The sequence below is a fragment of the Anopheles coluzzii genome, chromosome X (genome assembly GCF_943734685.1).
Source record: "Anopheles coluzzii chromosome X, AcolN3, whole genome shotgun sequence".
NCBI lineage: Eukaryota > Metazoa > Arthropoda > Insecta > Diptera > Culicidae > Anopheles > Anopheles coluzzii.
This window is the reverse complement of record NC_064669.1, coordinates 13580056-13605588: the sequence shown is the minus strand read 5'-3', so window position 1 is coordinate 13605588 and position 25533 is coordinate 13580056. Positions and strand designations below refer to the sequence as shown.

Genomic DNA, 25533 nt, shown 5'->3' with positions numbered 1-25533 from the left:
ATTCTTTTGCAGCGTTTTTTTTTGTTGTTGTGTTCTTTTTTTTTGCTCTACTCGAAAGAAGCGCGAACGGTCTCGGGCAATATTGACTGCGAAATCGGCGATAAAGGCGCGCAACGCACCGAAGCACGCACATGATACGCAGATGGTGCGATGGTGGTGGGCCATTCGCCGAGGGGCTGGGGAGGGGGGGGGGGGGGGTGGGAAGAGATCATTTTACATGATAATGATACCTACACTCATCCACATCTCTTCCCACCCGGTTCGCTGTTCGCCGTCAGCATTTGCAGACAAACAAATACCATGAACGCGTTTGAACCTTTATGAGCGATTTCAATTATAACACCCCAATCCACCGGCCCAATCGGGGAGGCTAACGGACCACAAAGCTTGGAAAACGAAGGAGCAAAAAGAAGAAGAAAAAACTAGCCCATAGACGCACACACACACACACCCACATACATCGCGAGACCCATTGAAGCACACGAAATTTAAGCGAACTCTGTGTTCGGATGGGCAAAATAACAAGCTCCCTCAGCCTTGGAGATGGACCTACTGTGTCTGTTTGGCTGTGTGCGTAATTGTGTCTGTGTGTGTATTTGTGTGTATGGGTCTGTTTGTGCATTTGTGGTGGATCCGGCAACACCGACCGTCAGGGGTACGTCTCACTCACCAGGGTGGAGTGTAACGGTGCGAGTCGGAAAATGGCGAGCCAGAAAATAAGGGTCGTTGCACAAACAGACACACACACACACACACCCGTGAGGCAGTGGAAATTTATCTAAACGGTACACGATAAGAAAATTGTGGAAAAAAGGGAGGGAGAAGGCTAGTAGAGAAACTGAGGGGGCAGTGGTAGGCATATTGGAAATAATAACATTTATTCATACGAAAGGAAGCTAGTGGGTGGAAGAAGGGGGTGGATGAAGCTTTCTTTTTTTTATTTATGGCTGCTTGTGCGCTTACGGTTGTCCGCCTTTTTATTTTCTGTTCGGGAAGGGAGGGGACTGGAGAGAAGAGATAGCCCGCACGTCATAGCAAAAATGATCCCCCTCCCCTCGCCTCCCCTCCCGCTCCTATCTGTACCAGAAAGAAAGCATCTAAATATATAAAGGTACAATGCATAACAATCGTGTCCCCGGCAACAATGTGTGTGGGCGATCGAATTGTTTTGGAAGAGTCATCGAGATAGGGCGAGCGCCAAAAGCTATCCCTGAATTCTGACCCTCCACCCGGTGGGGGAGGGTTACCAGGTGTGTCTTGAGTTTCTCGATTGCATCTCTGGCAAATTGAGCCGGAAGTTCCTAAAAATTGATTCGGTTCGAGGGCGCTACGACGCCGAGACGCTTTGGATGACATTGGAGTCGGTGAGGCGTACATTTAACATGAAGTAATTAGGTGACACCACACCGGCTTCCAGAGGTGATACACTTTGCTTCCGGTCATTTCCACTGCCCTGGTGCGATGTCTCAACAAGGTCCGCTTCCGATTCCGATTCCGCTACCATATCCTGGCCCGAGGCGGTGTCTTGCGCTGCTCGTGCTGGGCTTATCTATCGCGCGCGCGTTTTTGCTTCGCCTCCTTTCGGGCAGCGCTCGACCCGGAGAAGAGTTCACACACTATCGAGAGCAACTTTCACCAAATGGCAATTCGTGGTGTGGCGAGCGATTGCAGTGCCCGGGAGTGCTTGACCGCGGTCGTCCGCCCAAAGCACGACGGGTGATTTCACGCCTCTTCACGCTAACGGTTTGAGAAGAAGGTAAGGCAGGGACACAGATACACAGAGAGAGAGAGAAAAAGAAGCTAGAGACAGACAGAGAGCGTGAGCGCGCGATAAAGATGCACGTGCCTTTAAATCAGCTATCCGGTGGTTGATCCGGTTTTTGAACCATCGGTGTGTATGTGTGTTTCGAGCGACTGCTGTTTGCGCGCCTGGCCCAGTGGAACGTGGTGGCATGAGGCCGATTTCGGTACGGCTGCTGGCTAGCTGGGTGGACACTTTCTAATGAATTGTCAGCCGATGTATGTGTGTGTGTCTCTATGTGGGGGATAGCTGACGGATCTTCACCTTCGGATCAGTCTGTTCACACCGTGCAACAAATTTGCAGAAACGCTTCAGAGGTCCGCGATAATCGATTCTTCCGCGCTGTAGGCGGCAGTGTTTGTCACAAACAAATACGATAGGATCCGGCGGTAAGGCAGCAACAAAGCAATCTCTCCTGGTATCCGCTTGAAGGTATGCATTTGAAATGGGAGGGTAGTATGAGACTTTCTCCCGGGACTTTGAGGTTGTCGTGGAAATGGAAAGTATCTTCCGTTGCCCATCAAGTCCCAGTTGTTCGAGAATGTCTGAAGGTCATCTGGATAGCGTGAAGATGCTGATTGATATGTTGGACCTTTTGTTCCACGACAACTCAAGATTCATGGGAAATGCAAGACTTTAATACACTGTTATGATCTCTAGTTAATATTGGGGTTTGAGATTATTTGACTTGGAGTCAAATGATCATCTCTTTTTGATGTTGTCTTCCAATGTCTTACAATTTCCTCATGGTAGGAATTAGATGTATCATTGTGCATCATTATATTGCCCAGGCTCTTCTAATGGCATAACCCCGATTTCAAGATGATTCCAATGTCCGAAACATCTTGGATTAAAGTCAGATGTGCCGACGTTTGTTCTAACAATATCTTGGGACACCTTGACGATGGGAATCCAATGTCTCAGAGCTGATTGTTACGCTCAATTCCATCCCCTTAACTCTGATTCTTCCAGATAACCTCAATGTCTGCGACTGCGTTGGCGGTGGGTCTTCCGCCCATGTCTTCCATTGACCTTGTGCCAACAGCTAATTCCAACGCATCAACGACCTGACGGAAGAATACGCTGATTCTTAGGGAGTGGCTACTCTACAGTTCCGCACCAGGAACCACCCAATGTCATTGGCGCACACATCAAAGCAAACTGCACCGTTTCTGCGTACATCTGCCGTGATGTGCCAAAACAAAACTCACACCTCGTATCGCCAGACACCTCACTGTACCGCCTGTGCTCTACAGCACCATCTTTTCACCAACTGCAATATGGTGAGGTGTAACGACACAGAAAAATAATAAAAACATATTTTTTTACTATTCACGCTCCGGCGGGTGGTGATCGGTTTCCGGCCATTCCGTGTTGTGTCTTCCTCCACCCGTATGGGGAGGAAGATCGCTCAAGAAGGCGTTTGCTTCTTCTTATTATTCTTCTTCTTTTTTATGACTCGCAATTGGGTCTTTCGAAAAGCGATTTTTAACCTCGGTCCGGGGCGTACAAACTTTTGTCACGCTACTGTGCACCACGTTGGTTGGTGGAACGGCATTGGAAGGCTGCAAGAGTGCGCGGGAGGAGAAGGTCATGTTCAGTGGGTCGGGCCGATCACCAATTTTTGGGTTTGAAAAAAAAAGGCAGCACCAAAGCACAGAGTCCTACTTTTACAAAATATAGCCATCGAAGATTGTTGTGTTGACGCTTGGTGGCGTTTAATTTTTTTTTTTATTTTCTGCGTTGAGCAAGCTACAAGCTGACGGGCGGGGTGCCTACCCAGTGGCAGTGGTAAGAGAGTCTAGCCTTTAGCGCGAGACACGAGCCACAAATTAAAAGAGAAAAAAAAACAACAAACACACACACCAAACAACTGCATCAAAAAGCCAAATCGCCGGTGAAGCAACAATTACTCCTCACCGGAGGTCAAGGGAAACACACCAAACGCGTAGTCGCCGGTTGTGTGCGCGAACTGCTGCTGGTTTTGAGCGTTGTTACGTGATCGTCGTGCCGGGCGGCTCTTGTGTTTCACTACCGTAGAGGGAAGGAAGTGACGGGAGGGGAGAGGGAGGTGTTAAGGTCTACTCGTGGATGTATTGTTTTTTTTTGTTTTTTTTTTTGTTTAGCTCTTTAGCCCGCCAGTGATACATCGGGCAATTTCGAGCGAATTGTGTCGTTGAGTGGGCTCCTCGAGCAGAAACTAACAAGGGAAATCGGAGAGGGAGACGTTGTGGTTGTATTGTTACACGGGGTTGAAAGGGCACAAAGAGGAAGGGTGCAGAAGGGGTTGGTGTGTGCATCAAAGCATAACTTGCTCACTTTTGGCACCCAGTCAAAGGTGGCCCAGGTTTATGCGGAAAGGACAATAAAAGGATGAGGCAAACATGGATGATACCGAAGCAAACCGTGCTGTGGTCCAGGGCTGTCAAACCTTTGCCTTTTTTTAGCAGGGGTTATACGCAATTATTATTTTTTGTTCACATCTATCAGCTACAAATAAGTACAAGATGCATAAAGTTTGGGGTTTATCTCGCACTGATTTTGCAGTCATTAAGTCCGAAGATGTATAAAGTTGCTCATCAAATGGACTTTAGCAAATAGGGATTTTAGTTTAGGAGTTTAGTAAACAAAAACTACAACTCCGAATAGCATGTCTAACTTACCAATCAAATAAAGATAATTGTAGAATTGAACTTCAACAAATAAAAAAAAAAAATACACAAGGAACACTATGACCTCAAAAAAGGAACTCTGGAAATTATATTACTTGATAGAAAGTCCCATCCAGTAGCTGAATTAATTTTAGTTATTTACTCATTTCAATTGCGAGTTGGGCCAAGCATAAGGTTACAGCTGACAAGGTTGAAGACAAATAGAAGTGAGATTGACACTGATTTTTTTTAGAACGTCTATAATCGCTCTTTACAAAGTCGCACGCCAAAAACTGCAAACAAACGGCCATTTGTCCTATTTTCAATGATTGATTTTTTTTTATTCATGATTATGTTATCCAGAAAGATTAACAACAGCTTCAAACAATGCTACAAAATGCATTCAAATATTGTGACTCATTTTAAACAGAAAAATGGAAAAAGAAAATGACGATCTTAGTTTGCACGCAATTGTAGAAATCCAATGTGACAGAACGTAAATGCCAACTGGATTTGGGTTTACTGGTAATCCCGCAAGAAGAATATTATTCCATTGACAGGCAGAAAGTTCAGCTTTCTTGCTTAAACTATCCGAGGGACCATGATCTGTTTTGTAATGTACAAAGCTTTCAAATTTGACATTTATTGTTTTGTTTTATAATTAGTTATTGCCTTGACATCTCTACACAAGCGATACGTCAAAAGAAAAGCGATACGAAAGCTAACGTTGTATAGTTGTGATTTGTTTGCTTTAATTTAATGAAAAATGTTCAACCCGCTTGTTTTGTGGAAACAGATCACCATGATGATACGGATCTGCATAATGCCAGAAAGCAGTACCGGAAGATCATGGAGTGTGCCCTGAAAACCATGAAAACGATTCGTAATGAAAAAGGAAACTGCATTGGAGGTTTTGTGAAAGTTCTACGAAGAATAACGCCCATCAGATGATCGGAATGTGCTCATACCGACGCTTTCCTGGCCAATCGACAGGGGAAAAAGTGCTGCAAAATCAGTGCGAACAAAGCGCGTTTTAGTCAAATGGGACGTGATTCCACCATGTTTTGTCTATTCTGGCAAATGTCTGATGTAGTCGGAAACCTTTTGTCTGTTTTATTGATGCGCAATTATGAACAAATAATAAATCCGTGAACGCGGTCTATTCCAGGGACGCGGTTGTAAGGGTTTGCTCCAGATTTTCGTGGTCAGACAGAAGCCGTAATCAATTCCGAGGGCTGATGTTTTGAACAATTTCTATAGCTAGCATAATAAACTGCTCTTTCTACAATGCAACAAAATTCCGAGATGATAGATTTTTCCCAAAAAAAATTGTCTATTTTAGCAGGTAGCTGTCAAATTTATCGTGCACACAACAACGCCAAGCAAACACTAGTTGAGCATCTCTGGCCAGCAAAAAAAGCTTTTAAGAGTTATAAAACAAACCCCATCTTGAACTGCGCGAAAACAAACAATAAAACTCAATTTAAAGGCTTTGATATAAAAACCAACACTAGCCTTGATAACTGAAAGGGAGCTTTTACTAGATTTTATAGCACCCAGATTCTGCTCCTCTGTGGATTTTTAATGGTTTTTTTTTTTTGGAAACTCGGGAACTTCTTCACAACCAAAAAGCGAACCCTTTATTTACAGACGAAATAACTCGTTTTTGTTGTTGTTTTCTTCCCCTTCCTCCAACTGCTCCACCGTTGTGGACAGACAAATGTTTGCCCACCGAGTGAGGAGTGAAATCAAACCCATCAATTAAAAAAACATAAAATGATTATAACTTATTAACTGCTCACCCGCCCTACCGCGCTCTTCTCGTCTGGGTGAGTATGTGTGGTTTGTTGCTGTTGTTGTTGCTGCTGCTGTTTTTCTTCTGGAAAGCTGCCGTTTTAGGGTGGGGAAGAAAACTCTGCCAATTGCGCACCTAATGAATCCATTTTCACGCAGTGTGTGTGTGCTGTTGTTTGTGTTGACGGCCTCGCATTATTTCCTCGTTTGGTGTATTGACGGTATGGCGTGCAGCACGCAATACAACTAGTGCGGCCCCCATTTTCCCCCAAGCGCTCGCAAACACAGCCACACAGACACAGACATACACACACACACACACACACACACACACACACACACACACACACACACACACACACACACACACACACACACACACACACACACACACACACACACACACACACACACACACACACACACACACACACACACACACACACACACACACACACACACACACACACACACACACACACACACACACACACACACACACACACACACACACACACACACACACACACACACACACACACACACACACAAAATACTGGCACCACTTGCATACCTTTTCCGAACGAAAAGCGAAAAACACACACTCACACAACCCGGGCTAAATTGTTGCCGCGCTTTTCTTTCACCCCTTTTTCGGTTACGGAAAATTCTTTCCACCTTCTCTGGAGGTTGGATGGGGAGGGGGGGGGGGGGGGTGTCGGAGAAAGAGGTTGGTTGAGTGCGGGGATGCACATTTTTGTTGCTGGTGATCGGAGGAATGGAAGGATGGCCGTTACACAATTACATCATCGTCTTTTGCGTTCACTTAAAAGGGCGGAAGTTCTGGCTTGTCGAAAGGTTTCGTCATTTTCCAGCGGGTGCTACTTGTGTGTGTGTTTTACTGGCAATGGCACATTTTTCACACATTTAAGACAAACCGAGCGGATGGCGAGAAATTACGCGTACTTTTATTCTGCTTTGAAGCTATAAAAATGGTTCTTATTTCAATCGCAAACTGTTTACCCTATTTTGTTGTAACTAGTTCATTTGGCCCGGTTACAGGGCATTGCCAGATAATTTCGGGGATATTTAATAACTTTAAGATTCGTACAATACGAATTCATTTTGAAACATCCAGAGAATCTGATTTAGAACCCATCTTGATATTTGAATTTTGCAGAACTCTACAGGATCCTTATGCCAAAACTGATTCCAATCCCATACAGCTGTTAGAATTAGTCATGAACCTACACTGGCCGTGGAACTGATCCTAACCCCTTTACCGTCCTTTAACTCCGTGGTCTCCAGCCTGTGGCGTTAACAGAAGTGATTCGCGAAAGAATTGATCTTTTTTTTTAATAAAAGCTCATTACAATTCATGTTGTGCATCTTTGTTCACAATCAAAATTAAATTTTCAGCAGAATTAGAAAGTTTTATTTGTATTGTCTAGAATTAGATTTAAACATATTTTTGATCAAAAACATTGAACTAAGCCTACAAAGTGAATGCCCTAAATAGATGTGGGCCGTTGCAAATGCATTTTTAGGGTGAAGTTGTCCGCGATCCTAAAAAGGTTGGAGAGCGCTGCTTTACCTCATACTGACGCAGTATGGAACTTTTTCATAGTTATTTGAAGGTATTGGAGCACACTATACAATCTAGCAACAAGTTTTACTTGTACGTGCATGTGTTCAACAGTTCAAAACGTTAGAATAAGAATGTTGTAAAAAAAGTTGCGCAACTATGGAAAAAGTCCAACATGATCCGGAAAGAGAAAAATCGAAACTTCTTTAAAATTGGGGTTCCTAGTCTAAACTTTCGTATTGGTCTGTCATAAACTACATACATATTTGTCAAACTGTCATAACTATCATATATATGCTATTTTGCTAAGATATGCCGGCAAATGGAAGTAGTGACAAATGATTGGCAGGTAAAGGCACACAACCGGGCTTTCATAGCCAATGAAACAATAAACTCAAACATTTCTACAGAATAGTACCTGTATTAATAGAAATAAGGCCATATTGGAATATCCCGTTGATAAACACATTTAATAAAATAAATAATACTAATTACTCCTTAATAACTGAATTTAGCCCATTATTAAGGGTCCGTTACAGTCGAGAAGTGTTGAATTCGTAAAATGGTATACAGCATTATAACTGTCCTTAATTTGGGTCTAAAGTAAAAGATTTATTAATAATACATATTTAAAACCAACCGAGAAAAATACTAAAAGACCTTTACAAATTGCACACTACTGGAGAAAGAAGCTAGACGATGCTAGTTGTGCGGAATCTAATGAGAGACATCGAAGGATAAGTCGTTGCATTCATCTCGTAAGATGCTACCGTCTCGCTCAAACATATATTTGGGGTATGTGGTGGGACTTATCATCATCATCATCTGTACATCAACACTTAATTGGTTGCTTTATTTATATTTTTCAATTAAATGTCCTTTCGTTTGATGCCAAAATCTTTTTTTTTCTGTAGAAAATTGCTTGTTTTACAGCCTGTACCAATTGACTAGATTCTAAACGAACAGGTCTTTACCGGCCGTGGAATTGATCCCTATCTCATACCGATTCTGACCCAATATCGGTCCTGAAACTGCTCCAAAATCCGTACCGGCCCTGGAATTGATGCAGGGAACCCATATTAGAACTTGAACTGAACATATACCGCTCCTTGTATCATCAATACTAGTCGTCAACTTGGGTGACTTAACTACATGTCCGTCCTGAATTCAAGCCACGTATGGATCGTTACCCTAAGTAAGGATTGACTATCCGGCCGCGTGGTATTCAAAAAGTCTCGAAAGCCTGTATAGCCCGGCATAACCGGTTACCCCTTAGAGAAGGTTATTTGTTGGGACTTGTTTGTGAAAATGTTGCCGCGATATTTTTATACATCGGGACCTAAAACGACGGCCACCTAAAGTAAGACTACTATAATCTGTCTTCGAGGCTTCTTGGACAGTTCCTTGGACCTCGTTTTGGAGAACTAGCTCACATGTCGTAGATGACACTCTTTTGCGATGTTTCAGTTAAAATTTAGGCCCATGTATGGAAAAATCTTGGAAAAGCGTTAATCTATTGAATTCTGACTGAAATTTATATTATTCTTTGCTTTACTTTTCAAAACGCTATAAACTAAGTCGGCGTTACGTTTTCCAAAAATCAATGTGGTTGCCTGTGTATCGATGTACACTGAACAAAAAGATTATTTCGAACGAAAACACTCGCAGCCAATGTAATCTGATCCGGAATGTATTAATACAGTCTCCAGATGAAAGCAAACATACAAAACCCATCTGGTGAATGCTTGCCAACGTTCGCAGTCAACATGGACCGGGATCCTCGGCAAAAGGCCCCGAAGGATCTATCAAAACATGAGCAACACTCCTCCTTTACCTCCCTTGTTCTCTCTCTCTCTCTGTCTCTCGCTTGCATCTGTTTGGCGAACATTTACTAATTTACAAACCACTATCGTCCCTCCATCGAACCCCCTTTTAGCGGAGCACAACGTTCTGATTTAAATCCCGCCCGGCGGATCTTGGCAAACTATTCACAGTACGTGTGTGTGTGTGTGTGTGCGTGTGAGAAACGTTCGCCTTCTGTTGGGAGATTGCTGCAGAAAGCGATATCCTTAGATGTCCTGAACACGCCAGGACGGGGTCAAGGCTTAAGCAGAATGGGTGAAGGATGTGCAATGTGATGTAACGAATTAAATTTGAATACAAACCTCCTCCTCCCCGCATACATTGTGCTATCGGTTAGGGAATGGGAAGATGCTGTGTTTCCGAAACAGGAGGATATCCTCCCGGGGGAGGGGGGGGGGGGGGGTGGGTTGACGAACTCCTTTCCGCCTCCTTGGACAGGATCGTCCACCGCCTAACATCTTTTACCCGCGCGAGCGGCCGCACAAGTACAAGATGCATAAATTCCATCCTTTCCGAAAGCTTGTTGCAGTTGCGTCTTTCCACCCAGCAACACTACCCGTGTACATGTGTGTGCGTGTGTGTGTGTGTTTGGAGTATTAAACTTCCGGTCGAACCGGTGGGATAGGGCGGAAACATAGCGCGAGCTCTCATCATCGTCGTCGTCGTCATCATCCCTGATGTGTCTGTGATGTGTAATTGTTTCTTCTCCCATCGGTCCCACCAATGTACATGTATGCGTGTGTGTGTGTGTGTGTGTTTGTGTGCATGTGTTTACTTCCTTTCCAAGTGCAATCCCGTATTATCCGCTCTGCTCCTCCTGCTGCCCGACATGTTTTTAAATAGTCTATTATTTCGCACAGAACAACTCCCGACCCAGCAAGCCGGGGCGATGGAAAGATCTATCTATCCTTTTGCGTCCCTTTCTATCTCTCTCTCTCTCTCCCGCTCGCTCTCGTTCCATCTCACTCCCTACTTTTGCTCGTAAGCGGTAATTAAATATGTAATATGCAGCGGATGCGAACATTAGCATAAAGTGGTAAACCGTTTTTTGCCTTGCGTGCATGTGTGCGCCCGTAAACGAGTCTGCCGGGTATCCCTTTTTAAACGTTGCCGGTAAAGGGCCTGGCAGTACGGGATGGGATGACACCCCTGTACCCTGAATTGCTCTCCTTCTCACGCGGAGTGAAGCTCTGAAGTTGTCGAATTTAAATTCCTGTCCTTCGCGTCCTTCGATCCTTTCCCATGTGATAGTGTGTGTGTGTGTGAGAGTGGTAATTGTTTTCTTCTTTCTTTGTGCGCTGTGCCATAGAGCTATTTTGTCGGGCCCTATGCTGTGTTGACCTGCACGAACGGGCGCACCCGTGTACCCACAGCCTCTTTATCTTGCAGCCAAAAGGAATGCTCCGGAAATGCTGGAAACGTTGTTGCAAGCGCACCCACTACTTATCCCATGTGGGGTTGCCAGCAAAATATGCAATGAAGAAACAATAACAAGGGCTCCAGCGAGAAGGAAAACGAAGGCGAATTGCATTAAACCCCATCCCTTTTTGCCAGTGCTGGGAGGGGGAAGGAAATGTAAAAAAAAAAATAATAATGCCGTGTCGTGACGTACTCTGTCTTGCGCTGGCATCTTGTGTGCATCCCCATTTGACCACGTGTCACGTGTGTGCTTGGCAGGAGACAAAAACAACGCCCGAGGCGAGCGAACGAAAACACAAAAAATACAACGAAAACAAAAGAATGCACCACACAGGAGAAAACCGAATTGGCTAATTTTACCCTTTTTTTGCTTCTTATTTTGGTTTGCCGACGATCCCCCCTCCAGGGTGGAAAAATAATATTTTGCTCCACATTTTATACCATCTTACCTCAATCGCGGGAAAATGGAGCGGCCGGGAACGGTGTGGGAAGTTTGAGTGTCACTTTAAGCTAGCCAGTTGTCACAAAACACCCTGCCGCGCAGTTCCCGCCCATTGGCAGGGTTTGTGCCGGTGTGTTGGGTGGTGTAGGGTTTCGAAGGACTGAGCTCGGGTCGGGGTGGAACGGAATTTGCTCGCTCTCTGCCGCTCTCTATTCTTTCTACCTTATCTTTTGTTGCTGATGTTTGCACCAGCGGGCTTTGGTATGTGCATATTGGTTCTAAGTGAGCAACGGAGTGACACAGACACACACACACATACACACCATGAGCGCCATCATGTTACGAGAATCAGCGCTGTGTGAAGTGTCGGATTGGGCTTTTGCAGGTGCCTGCAATTTTGCCGTCCTTGACAGATAACGCCCCGTAACGCCGCCGTTGCTGTCAAAGGTGATGTGTGGCTGTATGGCGCAAAGTATACGCGAGCTCGCTCAGTCACTACGCAGTGAGTGCCACCACTAGCGCAACAATGCGCTCGTAGGGGAAGGAGGAGCGAAATGATCACCTGCATTATTGGCAAACCAATATGTTCTAATTTCTTCTAGAGATTGAAAAAAAAACATCTAAAACAATGTTTGATGTTCAATCTAAACAGGTTCATAGCCTAAGATTTCAAAATAAATTAATAAATCAGGAAATATAATTATTTTGCTGGAAACGATGTTATTTAGATCGTCTCGAAGATAATCTTTCGTAAGAATTAAACAAACAATTAGAGACAAAGTTATGTGCATCCATGCATATGGCATTTATCTAAGATTTTCGTGAAAAAACTAATCATTTCAATTTAATTTGGTGTTTGTATATTTAAAGTTTGTAGAATGTTTCACTTGGGCATTTACACGACTGTTGGATGTTGATTTTTAAATTTCTTTTTATTAACTTTTCTTCTTCTTCTTACTCTTTTGGGCTCAACAACCGTTGTCGGTCAAGGCTTGCTTGTACCCCACTTGTGTGGTTGGCTTTCTTTTGACTTTTGAATTACCCCCCATAGCAGGATGATAGTCAGTCATACGACGTATGACGGCACGGTCTATTTGAGTCTTGAACCCATGACAGGAATGTTGTTAAGTCGTACGAGTTGACGCCTGTACCTTGAGACCGGCTGATTTATCATTAATTCACATTTGATGCTAATACCGCTATGGTTCAAACTACGGACAGCTTCAAATTCCAGACATTTGGCATGTTTTTGTTGAATTTCTTCATACCCTGTCTCTGGCCATATCGGATTTATATTTAAAAAAAATGCTATGGTATCCTAAAATAAATTAAAAATGTGTCTGACCCTTAGCAGGCCCTGATGCCACTGGAAACATGTATTTTCTGTCGGTCAGTGCACCACCAGACGCATTCTTCGCAGTTTTGCTTCAAACGGACGCCAGTGTTATTTATGCGATAATGCTTATTTAACGCATTCCCGTGTATTGAAATACATCGGAATCCATTGAGGAAGTAGTTATCAACGTGAAAAAAGTGTTTTATCACATTGTGCTCTGAATGTCATCAAAATACGCTTTTAATTCTGTTCGGAATTCGAAGCAACATTTTTTTATTTTGTTTTAAATTCCGGACATCCCAAGTAAACAACGATATTTGAAGATACAGCAGTACTTCATTTCAATGCATCTACGAATACATGTGAAAAATAGCACCCAAACCCCGTTGTCAATACGACCGTCGATAACTCGGTCGAGGAGGACACTGGCCCTTGGAATTGGGTGTTCGGACTTTAAAATAATTTTTAAATCAAAAAAGATGTAGTGTGTGTGTGAATGTGAAGATTATAAACGAAATGTTTAGGTTGTCCGGAATATGATTCAAAACGTCCGTTATTTGAAACATGAACTCGAAACGGTCAAAAATGTAAATCAACATATCGTTGCTATTATGATTTTTTGCAATTTTTCGAGTACAATAATTGGAAATCTTTATTTTTTTTTCAAATGTGGATCATTTTCTTTAGTAAAGTCAGTTATACAGAGGTTTGACTGATTAAAATTGAATTTGTAAGAAAATAATATTGCATGCCAAAAATTCCTTAACTGGCCGTAATTCGAAGCAATACGGCAATTCAACTTCTAATTGCTTTTCTGATGAATAAGATGTTAAATAGCATCAATTGCCGTAAAAAAATCAGTGTAAAGTGATCTACCCAAAAGATACAGCAAAATGCTTACCGGTGCCATTTTGCCCCGGTTTACCTTACTAATGTAGCAATTTTGACTCGGATTTTGCCGCCTTACATGTTTTTTTTGTATCTTTTTTGTACCCATTCCCCTGGAAGAATCTAGCCGCACCTTAGAACACCAGGAAACTCTACCCGGCTCTCGTAACGGAGGGTTGATAGGGTAACATGAGCTGCATGTTCCATGTGGTGGATCGAGTGTCAGACACACAGAGCGCTAAAGCAAAGTACGATCATTACGCTAATATGCCTCCTACAATCAAACGATGACACAAATGACACTGAACGTAGACGATTTTCGAGAGTGACCCAGATCAATTACGTTCCCAAAACAGGACCGACGCGATGTGCGTACGATTTGGGCTCTGTCACTCTCCGGAACCGGACAAACTTTCTCTCTAAATTTAATCGGATGTGCGAGTGTGTTGTGCTTTAGCACACACGCGCTGCAAGCGCTTCACGGTCAACAAACGAACTTAAAATTCACTACTACTCACTAGTTGGAGGTTTCTTTTCTCTTCTTCGGTTGAGTGTGTCTTGGGGGGGGGGGGGGGGGGGATTTCTCTTATCATTTGACCTATTCATCGAGCTCCAAAACTGTCCAGCTGTAACGCACAATAACCTAAACGAGAAAAAGAAAACACTCGAATTGCGGTATGTATCAGTGTCAACAGACAAGTCGATTGTCTGAACATGCTCCAGATGTGCGCACGATCGTGAAAAAGATAGACAGAGAAATAGAGGCGTAGATGACCTATTCTCCAACAAAAAAAACCCTATCCAATAAATTCAATTAGAGTAGTACGAATTAGCGATAGGATTTTTTTTGTACTCCCCTCCGCTCAACGGTGACCACAAAGGTAATGACATTTGGTCGGCTGCGACTCTCGGTTTCTTTTCGCCTTCCCAGCTACCTTCTTCGTACTGGAGATGACACCGAATTCACACACCGCGAAAACAAAACCAATGGGCTTTTCACTTGAGAGAGAGAGAGAAAGAGATAGTAAAAGAAAGCCCTCCCACGTCACGCGCCCGCCGCTAGAAGGGTGGTGGATCACATTTCACCAGTTGGGTTTTTTGCTGTTGCTTTTGTGTTTTGTTTTTGTGCCCACCTGTCAATTTTCAACCGCGTGAAAACGGGGTGTAAGTGTGTCTGTGTGTGCGAATGCACCTTCAATTAGCTGCTTCCGATTATTCCCAATTTTCCTGGCGAGTAGCGCGCGCGTTTCCCATTGCCGGCGGCACCACCCACCATCGGAACAGTGGGTGGCATTTGGTGGAGAGGTTTTTTGCTCTCTCTCTCTCTCTCTCTCTCTCTCTCTCTCTCTCTCTTTCTCTCTCTCTCTCTTTCACTCTAGCTCCCTCTCGATTCCGGTCCGGGGGTGGTCGCTTGTTCACTGGGAATGCGTTTTTGTTGCTGTTGTTGGTGCTTTGTTGGGAAGATGGTAAAGTGCCGTGGTGCGTTTCTTTTTCTTGTAACTCCTGCGCTGCTATTTAACACATTTGTGTTCCGTTGTTTTTTTTTATTTTGCTTTTCTTCGATCACTGTCTTCAATCGCTTTTGCCTTGTCTTTACACCCCCAAAATGGCAACCTCAATCTGTATTATCAATGCCCTGAACTGGCCGACGGTTGTGGTGCTTTCCCTTCCTTCCCCCCCTTGCCTGCCACGCGTGTTTTTTTTTTTCGAGCGCTCACTTTATCGGAAACGGGATTAAAATGGTTTTCGGGCGTTCGTTTCTTCCCTTTTTCTTCGCATCAACTCTTCCGGTCCCGTGGACGAACGCTGGAAGCCCAAATTGACAGAAGCGTTCGAACTAGTTTACAACAGTGGCAGTATTTTTTTTTTGTTTCTTCAATCTGTAGCAAGATGGGTTTTCCGGGACTTTTTTTTTAGTAAGCCGGTGTGCCACTAGCATCCAGAACCGGGTGCGAGACCCAATTCGACACTCTGCTCTATCCGAATAATCGGCCATTTATCGTCCGCCTTGGAGGAGGAAAGTAGTGCACAGACTAAGACCGCCACACACATTCCAACGGTGCCATTGGTGACTAATTCGAGACCAATTCAACACGCGTTGGGCGACGAACCGTCTCTTACCAGCAAATTAGCCAGTAAGGCGGCGATCAGTTCCGGAAAAGGGACAAACACCGGGATCGGGAACAAATCGGGCGCTAGTTGTACATACGCACACACACACACACACACACACACAACACACAAATGCAGCCATAAATCGCGTCATCCGTTTGTCGTTTTTGGTCTTCGGGGTTGGCCGCCGGCATGGAAAAAGCGGAATTTTAATTAGAAAGGAGACTGAAGAAGGCCCAAGCATGCCGCGCTCCGTGTCTTACCTTGTTGGTCGCGTTATTTATTCGTCGCTCCGAAAATGTCCAATGTGTCTGTGCTGTAATTAAAATAAGTTGGAATGACTTTTCGGAGAAGGTACGGGGCGCGAACCGATAGCAAAAAGGGAAGAAAACATATATACAAGAATATCAGTAAAGAATGTGAGCAACCCGTGCGGTTGCAGCCAAGCTACGTGCTACAAAGGCAAACAGTAGAAAGCAAATCACCGCTCCGTTTGCAGTCTGGCGTGTGTGTGTGTGTGTTTGGACGATTATTTCCCTCTTCCGCGAAGCCTTTTCCACCGACAGATGCAACAGATGCTTAATTAAGTCCAGCTGTGCCTGGGCATCGTACCAGCGAACACGCAGGTTTTCATTTCCATATTTTACCTTCTAATTTCTTCACGCGCATGCATAATTGTTTCTTCGTACTCCATCTCTATCTTCCTCACTCCGTCCTGCTCGCTTTGATACCGTTATAGAAGGGAAAAATACAAACATACACACACAATGCATCACGACAAATGTAAGACAAAACATACAACATCAGTTTTAGTTTGAAATTAACTCATTCCAACCGTTATAAGACTTTCGATTTCAGAGCGCTTTTTTATTCTAGTCTGTTTTAGTTTATTTTTATTCGGCCATGCTTGTTTTCAGTTTGGCTTCTTCTTTGCTGTTTCCTTACAAAAAAAAGACAAACAAACTAAATGTCACGTTAGGCACGTTTAATTTGATTACGGCTAACCAACGCACTCGCGTGCGTTTGCGGTTTAATCGCAACCGAGCGCGTCGCTGCCTGCTGTTCGTTCCCGCATCCTGGTCACGGCACCAGCCAACGTTTCCGCGTAGGAGTCGGGCCGGCCCGGCACCGTACAGTAAGCGTTCGCATTATCGTCCACCGGTACGCCTGCGCGCCGTCCCCGCTCGCTCCAGTACGAAATCCATTTATCCTGCTCCTCCGCCTCTTCCTCCCCCTGCTTCTGCTTTTCCTCTTCCATCATCCCTTTCCGCCCTGTTCTGTCGTCGTCTTCTTCGGCCAAAGGTTGCTTCCCGTTCCGGGACCGGATATCGGTGGCTTCTGCTGCGGCGACAACGGCCGTCGTTACTGGCAGCGTCCCGTCCTGCGTCGCAGCATCCGGTGGCCCTTTATCACCGCCAACGGTACCTTCCTGCCGGTTACTACTAACTTTCCGATCGACGTTCGCGTCCGCGTCGAGGGTGATGGGTTCGAAAAGTGCCATAATCGAATCTGTCACCTGTTGATGGCTGCCGTCCAGTGGTGGTGGTGGTGGTGTTGGCGGCGGCGACCGCACCAGTTGCCGGCCCCCAACTGGAAGCTGCTTATCGGGCGCATCCGGCGCCAGCACCGCTTTTGGCGGGTCCCGCAACAGGTACTGGTTCGTCTGCGCCTCCACCTCCAGGTAGGACTGGAACTCGCGCCGGAAGTAGTCGTTAATCAGTCGCCAGATGCCGGTACTGTAGCCCAGGATGACGGCGATGAAGAAGAAGCTGCGAAAGGCAAGCAGCAGCATGGTGTGGCGGCCTGTGGCCAGAGCCTTACTATATTTATTATGGAGATTAGAGTTTACCTTTTGCTTTGCTTTTTTTCTTTTTCTAGTCGTGTCTTTCCCTCTCCCTCTGTCTTTTTCTCTTTACTTTAGTTTTGCCACGTGCCACGGTAGCTTGTTTAATGGCAACAGGAAGAGCAAGATTGTTCTTTTTTTTTAAATTCTCAAAGTTTGAACAGCGCGGGCACACCACAGAAACACTCAGCACACAATACTTCACACCTCTTTAGAGTTCGCCAGCATCGTCGTCCTCGTCGCTAAACAGAAGCGAGCGCAAAATGCGGTAAGACTGCTGCATCTGGGGCCAGGCCATCGTAACAAACACCACAATCGTGTTAGCGATCACGAACAGCTTCATCATTTCTATTCCTGTCGGGGAAGAAGGAGAGTAAGAGAGAGAGAGAGAAAAAGATACAGCATTGGATAGTGAGGGGTTGAAGTGAAAAATATGTTTAGCGTTGCTTACATACTGTTGTTTGTGGTATATATATATTGATTTGAAAATAGTTTTTCAACTCAATCGATTTTTTGCTGACCTCCAGGAAGATTCATGAACAAAATAATAAAATTGGACAAACTGCGCCTAAATGTAGGCATCCTGCAGTTAGAAAGTAGCTTTTTAAGGAAATTTCCATCGTTCCTATTTGCTATTTACCTTAGAATAAGCAAAACTTAATAAAACAATGCAATGCAACATGATAGGAACCTAAAAGTAGGCAATCTGCATAACAAAACTATCCTATTTAGAAACATGCGCTCTTGCCGTCAATCTAGAGCGCCAAAATTATTTACCACCCTTTGGGAAATCCCACCCAATAAATCGACAGTACGCTTCTTCTGTCAAGCTATCCGCATTGCAAAATGTATCGTTTTTTTTTAGTTGCTTAGTTTTCAAAAAGCTCAAACCTCCATTTGTCTATCCTGTTGGAATGGCAGGTGCTGCTCGCTAAGAATTTTGACTGCATCTCCCGAATTCCGGCTCCGTCAGAGTCGTTTTATTCGTTTTCTTCAAAAGCAACACACAAACAAAACCTGTATTTTTCAATCCGGAGGATAACAAAATGGCTTCCTTCCCGTGTACAAACCACACAACGGTCAATGCATTTTGCACTAACGTTTAGATTTCTGGAGCCGATCCTACCGTTCCCGGGGTCCCCATTCGCGCACGGATTGAGTTCTCCCATTCTTGGAGCTCTTTGATTGGATTCCATCCTTCCTTTTTGCCCAGCCCCCCATACCCATCCCTCCACCAGCCTCCTACGTCACATTCAGAGCGCATTGCTTTCTCCACCATCGAAACACCCCACCGGACCGCCGACCGCCCGCACACTTGCGGGCTGCGGCGGTGTCTTGAAGAAGCTGTTGCCTGGAGCGTCCGGCATTGTTGGGCGGATATCACGATGACGACGTCAATGGTGTCGCGTGGATGGATGGGCGAAATCCAATCAATAGTTCCACGCTCAGCTCAACGCTCCTGCCCCCGCGCCCATTCCCTTTGTTCGCAACGCCTCTTTCCCCCACTCACCTTCCTGCGATCTTAAATACTTCCCGAAGCCGGCATTGGTATCCTCGTCCGGGTCCTGGGGCGCCCGGGCAGCGCCAGAGCCCTCACCCTTCACAACCGTACCGCCGCTGCCACCGCCACCTCCCTTGCCCTTGCGCTGCTGGTGCGCTGGTGCCGCCGTCCCATTGCCCCGCCGTCCCGACGACGCTGCCGGTGGCATAGTTGTAGCCGCCGCTTTCGCTTTCGCACCGCGCTCCTACCCCTATGCCTGTGGTTGCCTTTGTACCTTCCGTCGCCCGGTTGTTTTTGTTTGTGTTTGCTAGTGTCGTCGCTGTCGGGGGTTGGAGGAGAATCGGGACGACTTGTAACAGACCCTCCGGGTCCTTCGAAATACTCATAAAGACACACACACGCATACACAGATACACACTTACAGCTTAGGGAGCTGCTGAATGCATAGTGAAGGCAGGTCCGGAGACAAATTTACTGTTGTAGTGCGCACGCCACCTGAACGCTTTAGTGGATGGGAGTAGTGAGTGTACGGGTGTTCCTGTCCGCTCTTATTTGTCACTCTTCTATGCTGTAGGAAAACATACACAAAAACAAATACATGAAAAAATGCAAAAATTAGTAAAACAGCAAACATCGATCTGTTTGGGATATTCAGTAGCAATCAAGGTTTTGCGATAGGGATAAAGAAAGAGAGAATATAAGTTTAGGAAGCGATCTTCCTCGGTGCAATCCCATCCCGTGGTGCGAATTAGTTCTGCGTAAAGTGCCGGAGTCGGAGTCACCCGAAGTTAGAGTCTTCCGGAGATGGGCTCGGAGTCACCCGGAGTTAGAGTCGTTCAGAGTGGGCCGAAGTCGGAGCGGTTCGGAGTCGAAGTCGGAGTCGACCGGAGTCGGCCGCCCAAGGAACATTTTAAATCTTATCATAGTTTTAACGATGTTGCTACGGTTATTCCATTAAGTCTTCCTTTTTCATTTGAATATCGTGTATGACCTAATAAGACTATAATAAAACTCACTCATGTCTGAAAGGGCCCATCTACAGAACTCTGTTAAGACTACTAGTTAAAACCATTTCTAGACCTTTAAGATGTGAGACGCAAATAAACTATCAAAATTACAGCTTATTGCTATGGATATGTTCTTGAGACGGCAATGAAGCATTAAATATGAAGTCATAATAATGGTTGAGAATTTTTGAGAATTATTAAGTTGTCTTGATATTTTTTCTAATGAAATTGCTCGCGTATGAGCAGAAATCCATGCCATAACATTTTGACTGTTGAAATACATTATAATAATTTGAAAAAAATCAAAGCACCCTAGTAAAATGCATATTCTTAGTAAAAAATATAGTGTTTTAAAAATACAGATTTGTTTTGAACGCCCCTAATTTGCACCAAAAGCTTTGTCATAATAAACATGGCGTGAAAAGCGCTTTGGAAATCGCCATTTTCTATTTGTCATGTAAACTATGATTTTGTTTATCACAATATCAACATGGGTGACACATATTGCACACGCAAATGAACAACCATACAAATAAAAATGGATTCCATTGGCTTAAGAACAGAAGGACTTTCCTGATCACAAGTTCAGTTGATTTGTAGTGCAATATGTGTGGCTAAGATTGTTTTAAGAAGCACGTAGCTTTAGGAAGCGCTTGTGCGCTAAAACTAACAAGTTTTAAGACTCTCCGCGTACAGGCAGTGTCAGAGATACGCGGAACCTGGCATACGCATATTTACATAATTGCGATTTTCTCAGTGTTATCCCGTGCATAGATTATTTGAATTAGACAAATATCTAATAATCTTTGCAGGGCATAAAACCACCCACTGCAAGCAAAAGGAAAAGAAAAATAAATATTTTATGGTTGAAAACTGCAAAATACAACTTACGCAGAAGATAGAAATACTTGGCTTATCCACGTTTTGCGTTAATAGCGTATTTCATGTACAGTCCTGTACAGACTGTTCCAAGCTCCCTTTATCCAAGACTTTATACACATTTAATAAGATCAATTGATCTTGATGCCTTAGTCTCAAATAACAAGTCTTTAAACGTGCTAAAGAATACGTTTACAGGTTGATTAAAACCAGCCATAAAAATTCCAATTATAGTTTCTGCAGACATTCACATGAGCGTCTTCAGAACGTTTTAACAAGGTTTAACAACGCTAAAGACGGAAAAGCGTCTTCAAAAGACATGTTAAAACTATGTGGCTTAGTACACTTATAATAAAGAATACTTTAAGAAATTGTTTAAATGTAAAAAGTGTGGGAAATGATTCTTGGGCTGAGTCGACGGGAACCGAAGTTGTCAGGACAAAAGACAAAAAAAAACCAAATGAAATGCCAGCCCGATACTTAATAACTCCGAGTGACTCCAATCTCAGATTGATTCTAATTTCGGCTGACTCCGATTCTCGTTGACTCCTACTTTGGTTGGCGCTGGGCTCTGGATACTTCAACTCCAATGGATACTCGGGAAGACTCCAATTCCGGACTACTCTATCTCCGGGTGGAACCAGGGGTTACAAATGCGCCGGAGCCGGAATCAGACTAACATTAACCGGTGTCGAATCGGCGTCGTGCGTGCGCTCCAGAGAACACATCACTAGTGCAGATGGCCAGCTATCTGTCACTGATCGGTAGCCAGCAAAATAGCAAAACAGATTTTCCAATGTCGATGGCAGTTTGGAAGCTTCAATTACACATGTAGGAAATACGAACGAGCACACGAGATCTCCCCTCGGATACTACCCAATTCCAAACCCCCCCCCCCCCCCCTCTTCCAACCCAGCAGCGACATCGAAAAAGGCGTTTGTCTCTAGTTCCCAATGCCGGGTGTTTTGCGAACCTTACCCGCCCCACACAGCGTCCACACAATAATCGCTATCGTGTGACACATGCACAGAAGCTGCTGTGCCCGCCGAGATCCCGGCACTGTGAGTGTGGGCATCCCCTCGTTGGGGCAAAAATTTAATCAATCATTTTCCCTCCGGACACACCGACACACAATGGGCCGGCGAAGGGCGACCGAGGATTGTGTGTATTGGCGGTGGAAGGAAAGGGTGGGGTGGGGAGGAGTACACAAACCAAAAGCGGGTTTTATGTGAACATGGAGCTGCTGTGTTTGGGCAATGATAACGACGCACCATTTCCAAACACACACTGCTCCAACAGCTCACCCTTTTTCCCCATGATCTCCATTCACCGGCGTAGGTTCGCAGAGCGAGGGAGGGTGGTGGAGGGGAAGGTCGCGCTTGTTTTCGCGGGCAGACTGATTCTCGCGCCCGCCGGTATGGCTGGTGGTCCGGATTTTATGTTTATTTATTCACATTCGGGGGAAAAAAAGGGGTTGAGATGGATGGGCAACCCGATGGCTAAATAGGGCCCCCAGAGAGCCTTCGCGCTTCCTCGCCCGCTTCATATTTACTGTAGTCCCACGCTAAAGAAGTGGAATAAAATAAAGTTTTTAACCAAACCAAAGCAGCGGCAGCAGTTCTGTTGGTAGAAGTAAACAACACAGTTGGCGCGGATTTTCAACTGTCTGCTGTCGCGAAGCATCCGGTTTCCGGTCATATTTTTGCTTTCCAACTCGATGTTTCTCTGTCGCTGTTTTCTCTTTCTTTCTCTCTCTGTCTCCCTCTCTCTCTCTCTCTCTCTATCTCTCTCTATGTCACTGTCTCTAATTTGTTGTTCCATTTCGCTACGCATATGCATGTGCGCTAGCGCTTTCGATATAGCTTCATCTTCTTCCTATTCTCGCCACACTTCCAACGGTGCTCGGGTTGATGTGTTAATCGGAGAGATAGAAAAAAAAATTGGAGATGTAAAAAGGACGTCCAACTCTGACCCTTTCCGGGTATATAAAGACTTCTTCTGAGAGGAGGGAAGGGTACTTCTGGATGATCAACAAACCAAACTAGCTGGACATAATTGAAACACACTTTAAGAGAATTTCATACTTCACTTCTCCTTCCAAAAGTATAGCAAGACAGATTTTAACATTTTTTTAAAAATTTATAAAAACAAACATTCAGGCAGACTTTCATTAATGATTTGTTCATCTCATTTCCTTCTCATTACAGGTAAGCATAATGGGAATTCAATGCAAAGGAGCTCTGGGCGCACATCAAATCTCAACATGCTCCAAAGAAACGATTCTACTACTGCTTTTGCCCAACCATTGGAATAGCAGCTTCTTCCCTCTTCTTCAAATTTCGTGAAACGATTGTGATTTTCTATCAAGTAAATTGAAGCTCACTCATATAGCGGGACTAAAGCTAAGTGTCTTATGTATCAAACGGCATTAAGTATCAAGACGCGGTTCCCAGCCGGGAATTGAACCGACGACGAGAATGTTGTAAAGCCGGACATTTAACACCTTTACCACGGCACCATCTCTTCCGTTGGTCCGTTATAGCAGCTAGTGATTGAAAATGTATGGTTGATGGCGAAGATGTTCTCGCCGCTCGTAAGTAGCACACGCGACAGGTTTCATTATTTGAGCACAATGTTTCACATGCTGGCTATTTTGCAAGGATACGCAACGTGTGTTTGTTTCAAACTTCCCAGCATCTACCAAGCCATCACAATGCTCCGAACGTTCGATACCGAATCCCGGAACCCTTTCGCGCTCGGTGATTAAATTAAGATGTTAATTGTCACTCACACTCCTTTCCCTGGCGCAGCGGAGACGCACGCCGCCGTACGCTTTGTCCGTCGTGTGCTGGACGTCCAGTCAAGATGCCGGCCGGTGGAGAACTGAGCCGCCCGAAAACACTTGCGCGCAGGCGGACGTGTGTGCACTGGCTGCACAATTCACCTCTATTGTGCGCTCTACACTCGGCACTGTCCGTCGGCCTGCCTTAACGAGATGATCTCATAGCAGGAGTGGAAAAACGAGTGGGGTCATAAGAGGGTATGGACCCTATTTTAGCGGTAGACACCCTTCAAGTGCGGGTGTCACAAATAGAAACATTGAAATGGATAGAGCAATGGGAGAGGGGGGGGGAAGCCATTGTAAAGCCTACTTTCCAGTGTGGGTGTTCCTCGCTGAAATGCAGCGTCGGAAAATGACATCCTTTCGAGTGGCCACAATACCCGAGCAGTAGAAAGATACATGGGGAAACTGAGAGCATCAATATATATATATATATATATATATATATGCATCCACTTTGCGTGTGCGTGCGTGTGCCGTTGGTATGATTGCGGTGAACTTGAGCCGACATTCCCATATGGTTGTTCTTCTTGAAGTTGGGGGAGGAGGCTGACATGGAAGGTAAAGGATCCGATCTTTACAACGCCCGATACAACACTGCCCCGACAGTGCGGTGCTGGTGGACGGTGACGACGACGACGACAGCGACAACGATGACATCGTCATACCTCAGCTCACTTTAATCCTCTTACGTAATCGGATTACATATGTCACACTGCCGCACTGGTTCCCCCGAGGCAGTTGCCAAGGAGGCATCGAAAGCTCTCCGGACACTTCTGGGCTGTGTGTGTGTGTGTGTGAGAGTGACGCGACCTTTCTCAAGTACACCAGTGTGTCCTCCCTGTCCCAGCTGGGCAGTACCTGGTACAGCACACAAAGCCTAGAAAATGTAGACCTTCTTCAAGATGGAAGTACGGTTTGCAGTGAAAAAGGTGAGCGAGAGGAACTGCCACCACACACACACACACACACACCTATACACACATTTTTCTTCCATTACTCGTCACAAGCTTTTCCGCCGGTAGGGGTTTCAATTCTCCAAGCAACCCACTCCCCGCTTCCTGGGGAGTGTTTTTGTTTTAAGATGGGCGGCAACTTCTTGCCGCGATGTACTCCAAGTGCATGAAAAGCTTTTTGCATAACATTATCACGCGTTCGAGGAGCGGTCAGAGGGGGGAAGGGGGTCGGAAGCCGTACGTCCAGGCAATGTGTCCTCGGGGTTGAGGATGACTCATCGGTGTCGTAACGAGACAAATTGCGGATGGGTACTCACACCTGATGTGCGCCTAACGAGGTGCAACGAAACGACACGCGCTCGCTCGAACGTGGGTTTCGTTCTTCACGGCCCATCATCATCCTGCTGATGAGATGAGTCGCGAAGGCAGATGCGGAGAACTTTCTCCGCCAACCAGCAGCGTGGAGGGAAACAAATACAGCGTTTGTGCTTATTGAGTGATGTAGCAAAGCGCGTGGTAATCGGCAACTATAAATCGCATTAAAGATGGCATGCTTTATTCTTACAACATTTTCGCCAGAACACACGTAGCTGCGGCAGTGGAGGAGAATTAAG

The 25533-nt window shown here is 45.1% G+C and overlaps 2 protein-coding genes across 3 annotated transcripts in view; one reads left to right on the top strand and one right to left on the bottom strand.

Annotated features, from left to right (window-relative positions):
* Positions 1-25533, top strand: part of LOC120961550 (uncharacterized) — a 115984-nt gene that overhangs the window by 8430 nt on the left and 82021 nt on the right. The gene's annotated exons all lie outside the window — the stretch shown is intronic.
* LOC120961591 (uncharacterized) lies at positions 17945-24043 on the bottom strand. 2 transcript variants are annotated; one of them, XM_040385409.2, is made up of 4 exons: positions 23913-24043; positions 19658-19803; positions 19245-19554; positions 17945-18088 (listed from the first exon to the last, which is right to left on the bottom strand). In XM_040385409.2, exons 3-4 carry the CDS (start codon positions 19441-19443, stop codon positions 17946-17948), a joined length of 342 nt encoding a protein of 113 aa, XP_040241343.1. In that variant the 5' UTR covers positions 19444-19554; positions 19658-19803; positions 23913-24043; the 3' UTR covers position 17945. The 2 variants fall into 2 exon arrangements, with proteins under 2 accessions (XP_040241343.1, XP_040241352.1); XM_040385418.2 differs by having other exon boundaries at positions 19658-19798; positions 23913-24021.

Coding starts and splice junctions, on each gene's coding strand:
- LOC120961591 (XM_040385409.2), bottom strand. CDS start 19,443: ATGCCACCGGCAGCGTCGTCGGGACGGCGGGGCAATGGGACGGCGGCA. Junction 18,089..19,244: donor GTATTTAAGATCGCAGGAAG/GTGAGTGGGGGA, acceptor CTTCCCCGACAG/GAATAGAAATGATGAAGCTG.